Source organism: Microcaecilia unicolor, chromosome 4 (assembly GCF_901765095.1).
Source record: "Microcaecilia unicolor chromosome 4, aMicUni1.1, whole genome shotgun sequence".
Taxonomy (NCBI): Eukaryota; Metazoa; Chordata; class Amphibia; order Gymnophiona; family Siphonopidae; genus Microcaecilia; species Microcaecilia unicolor.
In genome coordinates this window covers 97286663-97298907 of record NC_044034.1, presented here as the reverse complement: position 1 = coordinate 97298907, position 12245 = coordinate 97286663, and the positions used below count along the sequence as shown (strand labels likewise).

Genomic DNA, 12245 nt, shown 5'->3' with positions numbered 1-12245 from the left:
GCTTTTCTTCCCAAACTCTATAAACTGAAGGAACCAATCCTGAAAAACTCTGGATTATAACAAATAGGAGTGTATCAAGAAAACAGTCCACCACAGAGCTCAGGAGATCCCAAATTTCAAAAGTATAAGCGATTGTCGGAGAAACAGCCTCCTGAATAAATCTTTGTCTCCGAGGAAGTCAAAGCATATAATGTAGAGGGATTGGTCCTGTCTGCATCTGTTCGATTTGCACTCACAATTTATAGTTATGATATTGAAACCATTTAATCACTGATCTAGCTTGAGCTGCTCTGAAATAATTCCATGGATCAGGAACCCTCAGCCCCCCACGTTCAGAGTCTCTAAAAGGAACTACGAGAGTGTAAGCTTTCTGTCACATCAAATTAATTTATGCAAAATTCCATGAAGAGAGGAAAGAGCCTGATGGGGAACGTTCATTGGTAACACAAGCACAACAATCTACTTAATACATTCATCTTAATAGCTGAAATTCTATCAAACCAAGAGTCTGTTTTTTTCCAATGCTCCAGATCAGCCTTAATAGCGAAAAAGAGTTTAGGATAGTTTGCGGCCTTTAATTGGGAATATTCTGGCTTAATTCTCCAGAAACCCATCTAAAGGGAAAGATATCTTCAACCTCGATAAGGTGGGTCCATCTATACTGAAATTAAGAGTCTGTGTCTTACCCATATTTATCTTAAACCCTGAAACTTGAGAATAGGCCTGCAAAACGGATATCAGATGAGGCAGCGTAGAAGTAGGTGATGTTGGGGACAATAAAATATCATCCACAAACAAACTAATTTTAAACTCAGCATTATGTATCGGAACCCCTGTAATATTAGGATTAGAATGTATGGCAGAAGCTGAGGGTTCCCTCAACAGGGCAAAAAGCCCTTTAGCTCATTTTCTCCGAGGACAAGCAGGCTGCTTGTTCTCACTGATGGGTGACGTCCACGGCAGCCCCTCCAATCGGAATCTTCACTAGCAAAGGCCTTTGCTAGTCCTCGCGCGCCCATGCGCACCGCGCATGCGCGGCCGTCTTCCCGCCCGAAACCGGCTCGTGCCGGCCAGTCTTCTTTTGTCCGCGCTCGGTACGGTCGTGTTACGCCGTTTGCGCCCCTTAAGTCGACCTCGCGCGTCTCTTTTTGACTTTCGCTAACTTAAAAAAAAAAAAAAAAAAAAAAAAAAAAAGGATTTTGGAAAAGGACCTTTTCGGTCTTTTTCCCTTTTCGCTATTTCCAGTTTTTGCCCCGGTAAGTTTTCTTTCGTCTTCGGGGTAGGCCCTTTTCAGGCCTCGGGTCGAATTTTTTTCTTCCCCTCTTTTTGGTGCCTACCGCAATTACGAGTTTTGATTTCGCCGGCGTGATTTTTCCGCCCATGTCATCGAAGTCTCCCAGCGGCTTCAAGAAGTGCACCCAGTGCGCCCGGGTAATCTCGCTCACTGACAGGCACGCGTCGTGTCTTCAGTGTCTGGGGGCTGGGCACCGCCCGCAGGCCTGTAGTCTGTGCTCCCTTTTACAAAAGCGGACTCAGGTAGCGAGATTGGCCCAGTGGAACGTTTTGTTCTCGGGCTCTTCGTCGGCATCGGGAGTATCGAGTGCATCGACGTCGACAGCGTCTAGACCTCCGTTCTTCGGCCGCGACTGCATCGAGGCATCGACCCTCTGCATCGGGGCTGAGACATCGGAAGGCTGCGTCGGCGTCGGTGGTACCGGGACCTCCACTTCTGCTGATGTCGTCGGACGGTGGTGCTTCGACTGGAGTGCAGGTGAGGGCTGTCCATTCCCCTGCTGGTGGCGGTGAGCCTTCGGGTGGGTCTCCCCCTACCCTGAGGGCTCCTGCGGTACAGCCCCCCCGAGACCGACCTTCTTCGGCCTCGGCCCCAAGGAAGCGACGGCTGGATTCTACGTCCTCCTCGTCGGTGCCGGGAAGCTCCGGTGACATGCTTCGTCCCAAGAAGTCGAAGAAGCATCGACACCGGTCCCCTTCCCGTATCGGCACCGAGAGCTCTGGGTCGCCGAGGGAGTCGGCACTCAGTAGGCATCGGCACCGAGAGGACCGCTCACCCTCTGTTCAAGAGGTGTCGATGCGCTCCACTATGGACAGCCCGGAACAGACTCTGACATCGACACCTGCATCGGCTTCCACGTCTTTCTCCACAGCCGCTCTGCACGAGAGTCTCCGGGCCGTTCTCCCAGAGATTCTGGGAGAGCTGTTGCGCCCTTCCCCTCCGGTACCGGGGGTGCTTGCGCCACCGGTACCGTCGAGTGAGGCGCCGGCTGGCCCCTTGCCCGGGGTGAGGTTTCCGACATCGGTGCCGCATGCGGTACCGACTGCGGTCGCCTCCCAGGAAGGCTCCCCGACGACGTCGGCGGAGGGAGCTTCGCCGGTGCGGGCGAGGGAGTCTACCTCTCGACGCTCCCACCGTGGCCGTGGTTCCACGGAGTCGAGCCGGGCACAGCTTCAGACACAGGTCCGTGAACTTGTGTCTGATACCGAAGGTGAGGCCTCGTGGGAAGAGGAGGAGGACATCAGATATTTCTCTGACGAGGAGTCTGAGGGCCTTCCTTCTGATCCCACTCCCTCCCCTGAAAGGCAGCTTTCTCCTCCCGAGAGTCTGTCTTTTGCGGCCTTTGTCCGGGAGATGTCTACGGCCATCCCCTTCCCGGTGGTTGTGGAGGACGAGCCCAGGGCTGAAATGTTTGAGCTCCTGGACTATCCTTCTCCACCTAAGGAAGCGTCCACAGTACCCATGCATCATGTCCTAAAAAAGACATTGCTGGCGAACTGGACCAAGCCACTAAGTAATCCCCACATTCCCAAGAAGATCGAGTCCCAGTACCGGATCCATGGGGACCCAGAGCTGATGCGCACTCAGTTGCCTCACGACTCTGGAGTTGTGGATTTGGCCCTAAAGAAGGCTAAGAGTTCTAGGGAGCATGCTTCGGCGCCCCCGGGCAAGGACTCTAGAACCTTAGACTCCTTTGGGAGGAAGGCCTACCATTCTTCTATGCTCGTGGCCAAAATCCAGTCTTACCAGCTCTATACGAGCATATATATGCGGAACAATGTGCGGCAGTTGGCGGGCTTGGTGGACAAGCTCCCCCCTGAGCAAGCCAAGCCATTTCAGGAGGTGGTCAGGCAGCTGAAGGCGTGCAGAAAATTCCTGGCCAGAGGGGTGTATGACACCTTTGATGTTGCGTCCAGGGCCGCTGCTCAAGGTATGGTGATGCGCAGACTCTCATGGCTGCGTGCCTCCGACCTGGAGAATAGGATCCAGCAGCGGATTGCGGACTCGCCTTGCCGTGCGGATAACATTTTTGGAGAGAAAGTCGAGCAGGTGGTAGAGCAGCTCCACCAGCGGGATACCGCTTTCGACAAGTTCTCCCGCCGGCAGCCTTCAGCTTCTACCTCTACAGGTAGACGATTTTTTTGGGGAAGGAAGACTGTTCCCTACTCTTCTGGTAAGCGTAGGTACAATCCTCCTTCTCGACAGCCTGCGGCCCAGGCTAAGCCCCAGCGCGCTCGCTCTTGTCAGCAGCGTGCGCCTCAGCAAGGCCCCTCGGCTCCCCAGCAAAAGCAAGGGACGAGCTTTTGACTGTCTCCAGCAGAGCATAGCCGACATCCAAGTGTCAGTGCCGGGCGACCTGCCAGTCGGAGGGAGGTTGAAAGTTTTTCACCAAAGGTGGCCTCTCATAACCTCCGATCAGTGGGTTCTTCAAATAGTCCGGCAAGGATACACCCTCAATTTGGCCTCCAAACCTCCAAATTGTCCACCGGGAGCTCAGTCTTACAGCTTCCAGCACAAGCAGGTACTTGCAGAGGAACTCTCCGCCCTTCTCAGCGCCAATGCGGTCGAGCCCGTGCCATCCGGGCAAGAAGGGCTGGGATTCTATTCCAGGTACTTCCTTGTGGAAAATAAAACAGGGAGGATGCGTCCCATCCTAGACCTAAGGGCCCTGAACAAATATCTGGTCAAGGAAAAGTTCAGGATGCTTTACCTGGGCGCCCTTCTTCCTATGATTCAGGAAAACGATTGGCTATGCTCTCTGGACTTGAAGGACGCCTACACTCACATCCCGATACTGCCGGCTCACAGACAGTATCTGCGATTTCAGCTGGGCACACGTCACTTCCAGTACTGTGTGCTACCCTTTGGGCTCGCCTCTGCGCCCAGAATGTTCACGAAGTGCTTGGCTGTAGTAGCAGCGGCAGTTCGCAGGCTAGGGGTACACGTGTTCCCATATCTCAACGATTGGCTGGTGAAGAACACATCCAAGGCAGGAGCTCTACAGTCCATGCAGATGACTATTCGCCTCCTGGAGCTACTGGGGTTTGTGATAAATTATCCGAAGTCCCACCTTCTCCCAGTGCAGAAACTCGAATTCATAGGAGCTCTGCTGGACTCTCGGACGGCTCGCGCCTATCTCCCAGAGACGAGAGCCAGCAACTTGTTGTCCCTCGTCTCGCGGGTGCGAGCGTCCCAGCAGATCACAGCTCGGCAGATGTTGCGATTGCTGGGCCACATGGCCTCCACAGTTCATGTGACTCCCATGGCCCGCCTTCACATGAGATCTGCTCAATGGACCCTAGCTTCCCAGTGGTTTCAGGCTGCTGGGGATCTAGAAGACGTGATCCACCTGTCCACGAGTTTTCTCAAATCCCTGTATTGGTGGACGATTTGGTCCAATTTGACTCTGGGACGTCCTTTCCAAATTCCTCAGCCACAAAAAGTGCTGACCACGGATGCGTCTCTCCTGGGGTGGGGAGCTCATGTCGATGGGCTTCACACCCAAGGAAGCTGGTCCCTCCAGGAACGCGATCTGCAGATCAATCTCCTGGAGTTACGAGCGGTCTGGAACGCTCTGAAGGCTTTCAGAGATCGGCTGTCCCACCAAATTATCCAAATTCAGACAGACAACCAGGTTGCCATGTATTACATCAACAAGCAGGAGGGCACCGGATCTCGCCCCCTGTGTCAGAAAGCCGTCAGCATGTGGCTCTGGGCTCGCCGTCACGGCATGGTGCTCCAAGCCACATATCTGGCAGGCGTAAACAGTCTGGCCGACAGGTAGAGCAGGATTATGCAACCTCACGAGTGGTCGCTCAATTCCCGTGTAGTGCGACAGATCTTCCAGGTGTGGGGCACCCCCTTGGTAGATCTCTTCGCATCTCGAGCCAACCACAAAGTCCCTCAGTTCTGTTCCAGGCTTCAGGCCCACGGCAGACTGGCATTGGATGCCTTCCTCGTGGACTGGGGGGAGGGTCTGCTGTATGCTTATCCTCCCATACCTCTGGTGGGGAAGACTTTGTTGAAACTCAAGCAAGACCGAGGCACCATGATTCTGATTGCTCCCTGTTGGCTGCGTCAGATCTGGTTCCCTCTTCTTCTGGAGTTGTCCTCCGAAGAACCGTGGAGATTGGAGTGTTTTCCGACCCTCATCACACAGGACGAAGGGGCGCTTCTGCATCCCAACCTCCGGTCTCTGGCTCTCACGGCCTGGATGTTGAGAGCGTAGACTTTCCCTCTTTGGGCCTGTCGGAGGGTGTCTCCCGCATCTTGTTTGCTTCCAGGAAAGATTCCACTAAGAGGAGTTACTTCTTTCTATGGAGGAGGTTTGCCTTCTGGTGTGACAGCAAGGCCCTAGATCCTCGCTCTTGTCCTACACAGACCCTGCTTGAATACCTTCTGCACTTGTCTGAGTCTGGTCTCAAGACCAACTCTGTAAGGGTTCACCTTAGTGCAATCAGTGCATACCATTACCGTGTGGAAGGTAAGCCGATCTCAGGACAGCCTTTAGTTGTTCACTTCATGAGAGGTTTGCTTTTGTCAAAGCCCCCTGTCAAACCTCCTACAGTGTCATGGGATCTCAATGTCGTTCTCACCCAGCTGATGAAACCTCCTTTTGAGCCACTGAACTCCTGCCATCTGAAGTACTTGACCTGGAAGGTCATTTTCTTGGTGGCAGTTACTTCAGCTCGTAGAGTCAGTGAGCTGCAGGCCCTGGTAGCCCAGGCCCCTTACACCAAATTTCATCATAACAGAGTAGTCCTCCGCACTCACCCTAAGTTCTTGCCAAAGGTTGTGTCGGAGTTCCATCTGAACCAGTCAATTGTCTTGCCAACATTCTTTCCCCGTCCTCATTCCTGCCCTGCTGAACGTCAGCTGCATACTTTGGACTGCAAGAGAGCATTGGCCTTCTATCTGGAGCGGACACAGCCCAACAGACAGTCCGCCCAATTGTTTGTTTCTTTTTATCCCAACAGGAGGGGAGTGGCTGTGGGGAAACGCACCATATCCAATTGGCTAGCAGATTGCATTTCCTTCACTTACGCCCAGGCTGGGCTGGCTCTTGAGGGTCATGTCACGGCTCATAATGTTAGAGCCATGGCAGCGTCGGTAGCCCACTTGAAGTCAGCCACTATTGAAGAGATTTGCAAAGCTGCGACGTGGTCATCTGTCCACATTCACATCTCATTACTGCCTGCAGCAGGATACCCGACGCGACAGTCGGTTCGGGCAGTCAGTGCTTCAGAATCTGTTCGGGGTTTAGAATCCAACTCCACCCCCCTAGGCCCAATTGTTATTCTGTTCCAGGCTACACTCTCAGTTAGTTGGATAAGTGGTTAGGTCAATCTCAGTTATGTCCTCGCCGTTGCGAGGCCCAATTGACCATGTTTGTTGTTTTGAGTGAGCCTGGGGGCTAGGGATACCCCATCAGTGAGAACAAGCAGCCTGCTTGTCCTCGGAGAAAGCGAATGCTACATACCTGTAGAAGGTATTCTCCGAGGACAGCAGGCTGATTGTTCTCACAAACCCGCCCGCCTCCCCTTTGGAGTTGTCTCTTCCCTTCTCTTTGTCTTGCTACATATGAGACTGGCTGGCACGAGCCGGTTTCGGGCGGGAAGACGGCCGCGCATGCGTGGTGCGCTTGGGCGCGCGAGGACAAGCAAGGGCTTTTGCTAGTGAAGATTCCGATTGGAGGGGCTGCCGTGGACGTCACCCATCAGTGAGAACAATCAGCCTGCTGTCCTCGGAGAATACCTTCTACAGGTATGTAGCATTCGCTTTATACAAATGTTTTAAAACATGAACTGTCTACAATGTTGCAGTGATAAATTGGGAGTGGTCAAGCAAGGTACAATCTATATAGCACTGATTTTTATTTTAATATTGCTGCTTGTATAAACTTGTACTAATTCAGTTCTTGGGTTTAGGCTTGCAACAGGCTTTTTCACATGTGTGTACTTTTTGGACTTTTCTTTTTCTGCCCAAAGCTGGTAAATCATGTCTGTGCCCATGTACTCTGATTTGGAAAGTCGAATAATTCAATCCAAATCTGCCAACCTGCTTGTCAGACTTCTTATGAAGAATAGAATTAACTGCCTTTCCCCATAGCTCTGTTTTAAAGGGGCCCTTTTACAAAGCATCAGCAAGCCCAACGTGGGCTTACTACATGCTAACTCAGAACTACCGCTGGCTGAGTGTGGCTGCTGGTGGTAGTTCCGCCTTCAGTATGCACCTTTTTTTTTTTTTTAATTATATATAGCATGGTGCTAACCTGGTGGAAATCTGGTATCACAGCACGCTGCCTGGTTACCTCGGGAGGTCTTACCGCCGCCTCAGTGGTTGGCGATAACTGCTCCCCACCACATGGTCATGCGGTAAGAGCCACCTTTACTGCTTGACCATTTTTTTTAGGGGCTTTTACCTGCTGGAGGAAAGAGCCCTGGTGTGCGGGGAAAAATGGCCCCGCCTCTACTGCATGGCTCTCTTTTTCCTGCAGCTTAGTAAAAGGACTCCTAAACGTTTATGATTTTGATTTGGTATTTATATATAATCAATGCTTCTATAAGCGTTAACTGTTTGTTTATGAAGGTGGTTCCAAATGTTTTCAGTAGCTAAATAGAGATTTATTAGTTTCCTCAGATATGCATTGTCTATTTACCTTAACTAATCTCTTTCCAGTTCTTTGTAACATACGAACAACTAAAGAGACTGGACTTGTAAATACAGAATTTCAACAGTACTTCTGGACACAGATCACTGAATTTACAGTTTTAAAGTAAAGCCTGGCATGCTGCAGTAAGAAGTGAGAGTATCTTCAAGCATGTGTAAATCAAAACTGCATATGACTTTTGCAAGATGACTTAGAAGCTACAGCATAATGGATCCTTTCAGAACACATACTGTGTGCAATTTATTCCACTGAAAAAAGCAGATGGAGTTTCGGTCTTCAAATCCTTCAAACAGTACTGTCAAAACTGTTTCACTATGGAGCCTTCAGTTTGCTGATTGCTTCATGAAGATTACTCTGAATACTTTGGGGTTGGAATCAGAGTGATTGATGGCTATTCTAGTTAGCTTTTGAGCAGACATGTTAATGTAAATGACTATAACATTGTAATAGCCACAAGGGTAAGTCAATGGAATGCATAATTACCACTGGAAAAAACAATGGTGTGGGATTGCTGAGTGTGCAAAGCCAAATATAATTGAAATGGCTTCTCTTGGAACCAGCACATAAAGTGCATTAAAAAAAAAGTAGAACATTTAAAGCTGCACCACTCCAAAAAGTATAAAATGTGGAGTGTATATATATATATGTATGTATGTATATACATATACGCTTTTCTTCACATTTTATACCTTCTGGAGCAGTGGAGCTTTACATTTTCAACTTTTTTTTTAATGCACTTTGTTAACTTAATATGCTTTCTTTGTTAGCTTCACCCCCTCAATCCTCCATTCCCTTGTGTTTCCCCACTGAAAGTTCCTCCTGCATTTTTATCTTTCATGGTCTGGGGCTGCCCCCTTCAATTTGCAATATCTTAGCTGGTAGCTTGATGGGTCCTCCCCAGACTGCACTGGCAGTTGAGCTTGAGGCCACGTTATGCTGGAGTGAAATTGCATACTGTATTCAGGGAAACCTGGCATGTAGCAGCTTTTGAATTTGGATGACCAGATACCTGGAATTTTCCATCCCCAAGTCCCATTATGTAAGTTTTAGATTTCATGTGAAAGTTGATTTTTATTGTACCAATTAAGATTTTATTTAAAAAAAAACATGCACAAGACACTTTGTGGCACCAATTTTTAATTTCATGTGGTTTAGTTTTCTGATGGTGTGTTTGCACACTTGTATATAGAATGCTCTCTAAGGAATTAGAGGCACAAGTGTGTTGCTTCCTTGCTCATTTTATAACATAAAAATGGTACTTATACTGCTGCTACCATATAATTCTAAGCAGTTCGCAAATCCAAGAAATACCAGGACATACTCATGGGAATTACAGAAAAAATACATTGTAACTAAAATGCAATATAAAATAACTGCTATAATTTTCTATAGAAAAAAAGTCAACAAACAAGTTGTATGGGTTAACTTCTATTGGACTAATTTAATGCCATGTAAAATTTTCACACCCTGTATACACTTCATTTTGTAGTCTTAAAAACTGCATTTTTAATTGTATTAAAGCAGGTGTTTTTCTACTGATCTACACTTTGTGTGAAACAACAACTATAGAAATATTCAAATGGTAATTATAAAAGAAATCAAGAAGTCTTGATTGCATACCTAAGACTTTACACACATTGATTCAATACTTGTAGAAACCTCTTTTGCAACAATAACAACCACAAGTCATTTAGGTTAAGTGTCTACTAAATTACACAGCAGGATAGTGTAGTTTTTGTTCATTCTTCTTTGAAGAATAGCTTGAGCTCTTTCAGATTGGTTAGGAGATTGATTGTGGATTGTGGTCTTCAAGTCTTGCTACAGATTTTCCATTACATTCAGGTTTGGGCTTTGGGCCACAGAGGCATTTGTTTTCTTCTTACTGTGCCCACTATATCATTTGCTTTCTGCTTAGAATCACTGCCCTAATGACAGGTGAATCTTCTCCCTAATATCAGGTCTGGGGCAGACTTGAACAGGTTTTCCTTCAGGATCTCTGTATTTTATAAAATCCTCTATCTTACTATCTTCATAAGCCTTTACATCCTCACAAAATAATGCCACCTTCATGCTTTACTTTAGTTATATGCTGTATTTAGTTCTTATGCCACACATTGCTTATTGAGACCAAAATGTTCCACATTGCATGCAGAAGGGAACAAGGTTTTGTGGTCCGAGAGAAGTGTGTGTGTGTGTGGGGGGGGGGTTCTTTGTAAATGCTATATGGCGCATTTTCTTCAGCAGTGACCTTGTTCTTCCACTTGCCTATATGGGCCATGTATTTAGAACCTTGAAATTAGTGAACAGTCATCATTTTCCCCAGTTTTAGACAGAGGACTCTGCTTTAAAAAGTACAGTCTTAAGCCTCATAAGGACCTTCCTAACTGGTTTCTTTAACCCATGGCCACTGACCTTCAATTAGGCCACCCTTGAGTGTCTGTCTCTACTTTAGAACGATGGACCTAATGGTGCCCCAGAAGTATTCAAACATTGGCTTAAGATTATTCCAGTCTATTATTTTGAATAATGTTATCCTGGAGTTCATTCAGTAACTGTGTATTTGGATTACTTAGATCTTTGCTTCAAGTTCATTTCAGACAATAGAAATAACTTGAGCTTTCATCCAGGAGTATAATTAAATCAGTTCAGGTGCTGTGGGCTCTACTATTTAACTTATTGTTAAGCCAATTTTTAGAACCAGAGCTAATTGGGTTTTCTGTGACAAAGAGTGTGAAGACTAAGGCAATAGACTTGTTCTTATTTACTTTCTGAATATTTCTATAGTTTATTCCATGTTGATAGGTAGACTGTTGTGTCAATCAGTGATTTTCCTATTTTAATGTATTGTGGAGTGCGTTTGTAGAGGGCAGAATGTGAAAGGTGTACAAGGGTGGTGAAGATGCACCTTTAAAAAAAAAATAATAATGCATTTGTGGCTAGCTTTTATAAACTGTCAGATGAGGGTCATTGAAGGGTAGCCTCAGTGTACATATCAAGACTAATAAGGTTCACTTCCTGTTTACAGTATATATATATTTATGGCTGTGTTAAACCAAAATGCTGCCTTAAGTTGAGTGACGAGGTACCCAAGGTTCTTGTACTGTATGGCTTGAGGCTGTATAAGAAGTTGTACACTGGTAATTATAGTAGCATTTAGCTTGTCCTGCCAAGTGACATAACTTAGGGCTCTGATTACAAAGGCGTGCTAGTGTTTTTAGTGCATGCTAACCGTGTAGATGACCATAATATTCCTATGGGTGTCTACATGGTTAGTGCGTGCTAAAAATGCTAGCTTGCCTTTGTAAACAGGGCCCTTAATGTTGTGTACCATGGTATATTGTAGATTTTAAATTTGAAGTCCCACAATTTCAAAGAGAAGAGTACACCACTGTAGCCAATGAAAAAAGGCAAATAAGTTGTGTCAAACTCAAGTCTAAACTAAATTTTTTGTTCTGGTATTTCAAGAGAAGTTTTCTAGATAGAATTCCTTTTTCACTATAATGAAGCAAGAGTGATGGTGGCTAGTGTTCAGTAGTGCCAGTATGGATTGCTATAATTCCTAAAGGCCTGAAGATTTTTTTTCTAAGTAGACTAGGGGCCCTTTTACTAAACCATGGTAAAATTTGCAGTTTCTGTGGCTTTACTGTGTGTTAGTTGCAAATTTAACGTGGCAACTGTAGGGGTGTTTGCAACTACCACACGGTACTTTGCTTGGAGTTGGCATCTCATATTTAGGAGGCAGTAAGTGGTCCCATGCTAACAGTTTCAATTAGCATGCAATATTTGCAGCATGCTAACTACAAAACGCCTTCCACACACGCTCTCTGCCCATAACATGCTCCCTAACACAAAAAGTACTTAACACATGATTTACTGCATAATGACTGCAAAAATACTGCGTGTTAAGGAGGTCTTTTTTTTACAAAGGTACGCTAGAGTTTTTCCTAAGGGCATCTTCACAATTAGTGTGAGCTAAAAACACCAGCGCACCTTTGTAAAAGGGACCCTTAGTGCTTTATACAGCTTAGTAAAAGGACCCCTTAGTTTTTTGGTTCCAAATTGTGTATTGGCCTGACCATGCAACTTTAATTTTTTTTTTTTAACTTGGAATTAAAATAGTACAACAGTGTTACCAAAAGGTTAAGGATTGTCATTGGATTGGATTGGATACACAATCTGTGTCAGCAAATGGTTTATATGAAGAAATTTGCTAGGTTTAAACAGAGCTTCAGTTCTATATGCCAACAATAGAGAGAAATAATGCACTGAGAGGCCCTTTTA

The 12245-nt window shown here is 46.8% G+C and overlaps 1 protein-coding gene across 4 annotated transcripts in view; it reads left to right on the top strand.

Annotated features, from left to right (window-relative positions):
- SLC25A30 (solute carrier family 25 member 30) overlaps positions 1-12245 on the top strand; it is a 133296-nt gene extending 121051 nt beyond the window's left edge. For all 4 annotated transcript variants that reach the window (XM_030200516.1, XM_030200517.1, XM_030200515.1 and 1 more), the window contains exon 10: positions 7973-12245. In XM_030200516.1, coding sequence (XP_030056376.1) covers positions 7973-8014 — 42 coding nt within the window. In that variant the 3' untranslated portion in view covers positions 8015-12245. The remainder of the gene's footprint in view (positions 1-7972) is intronic.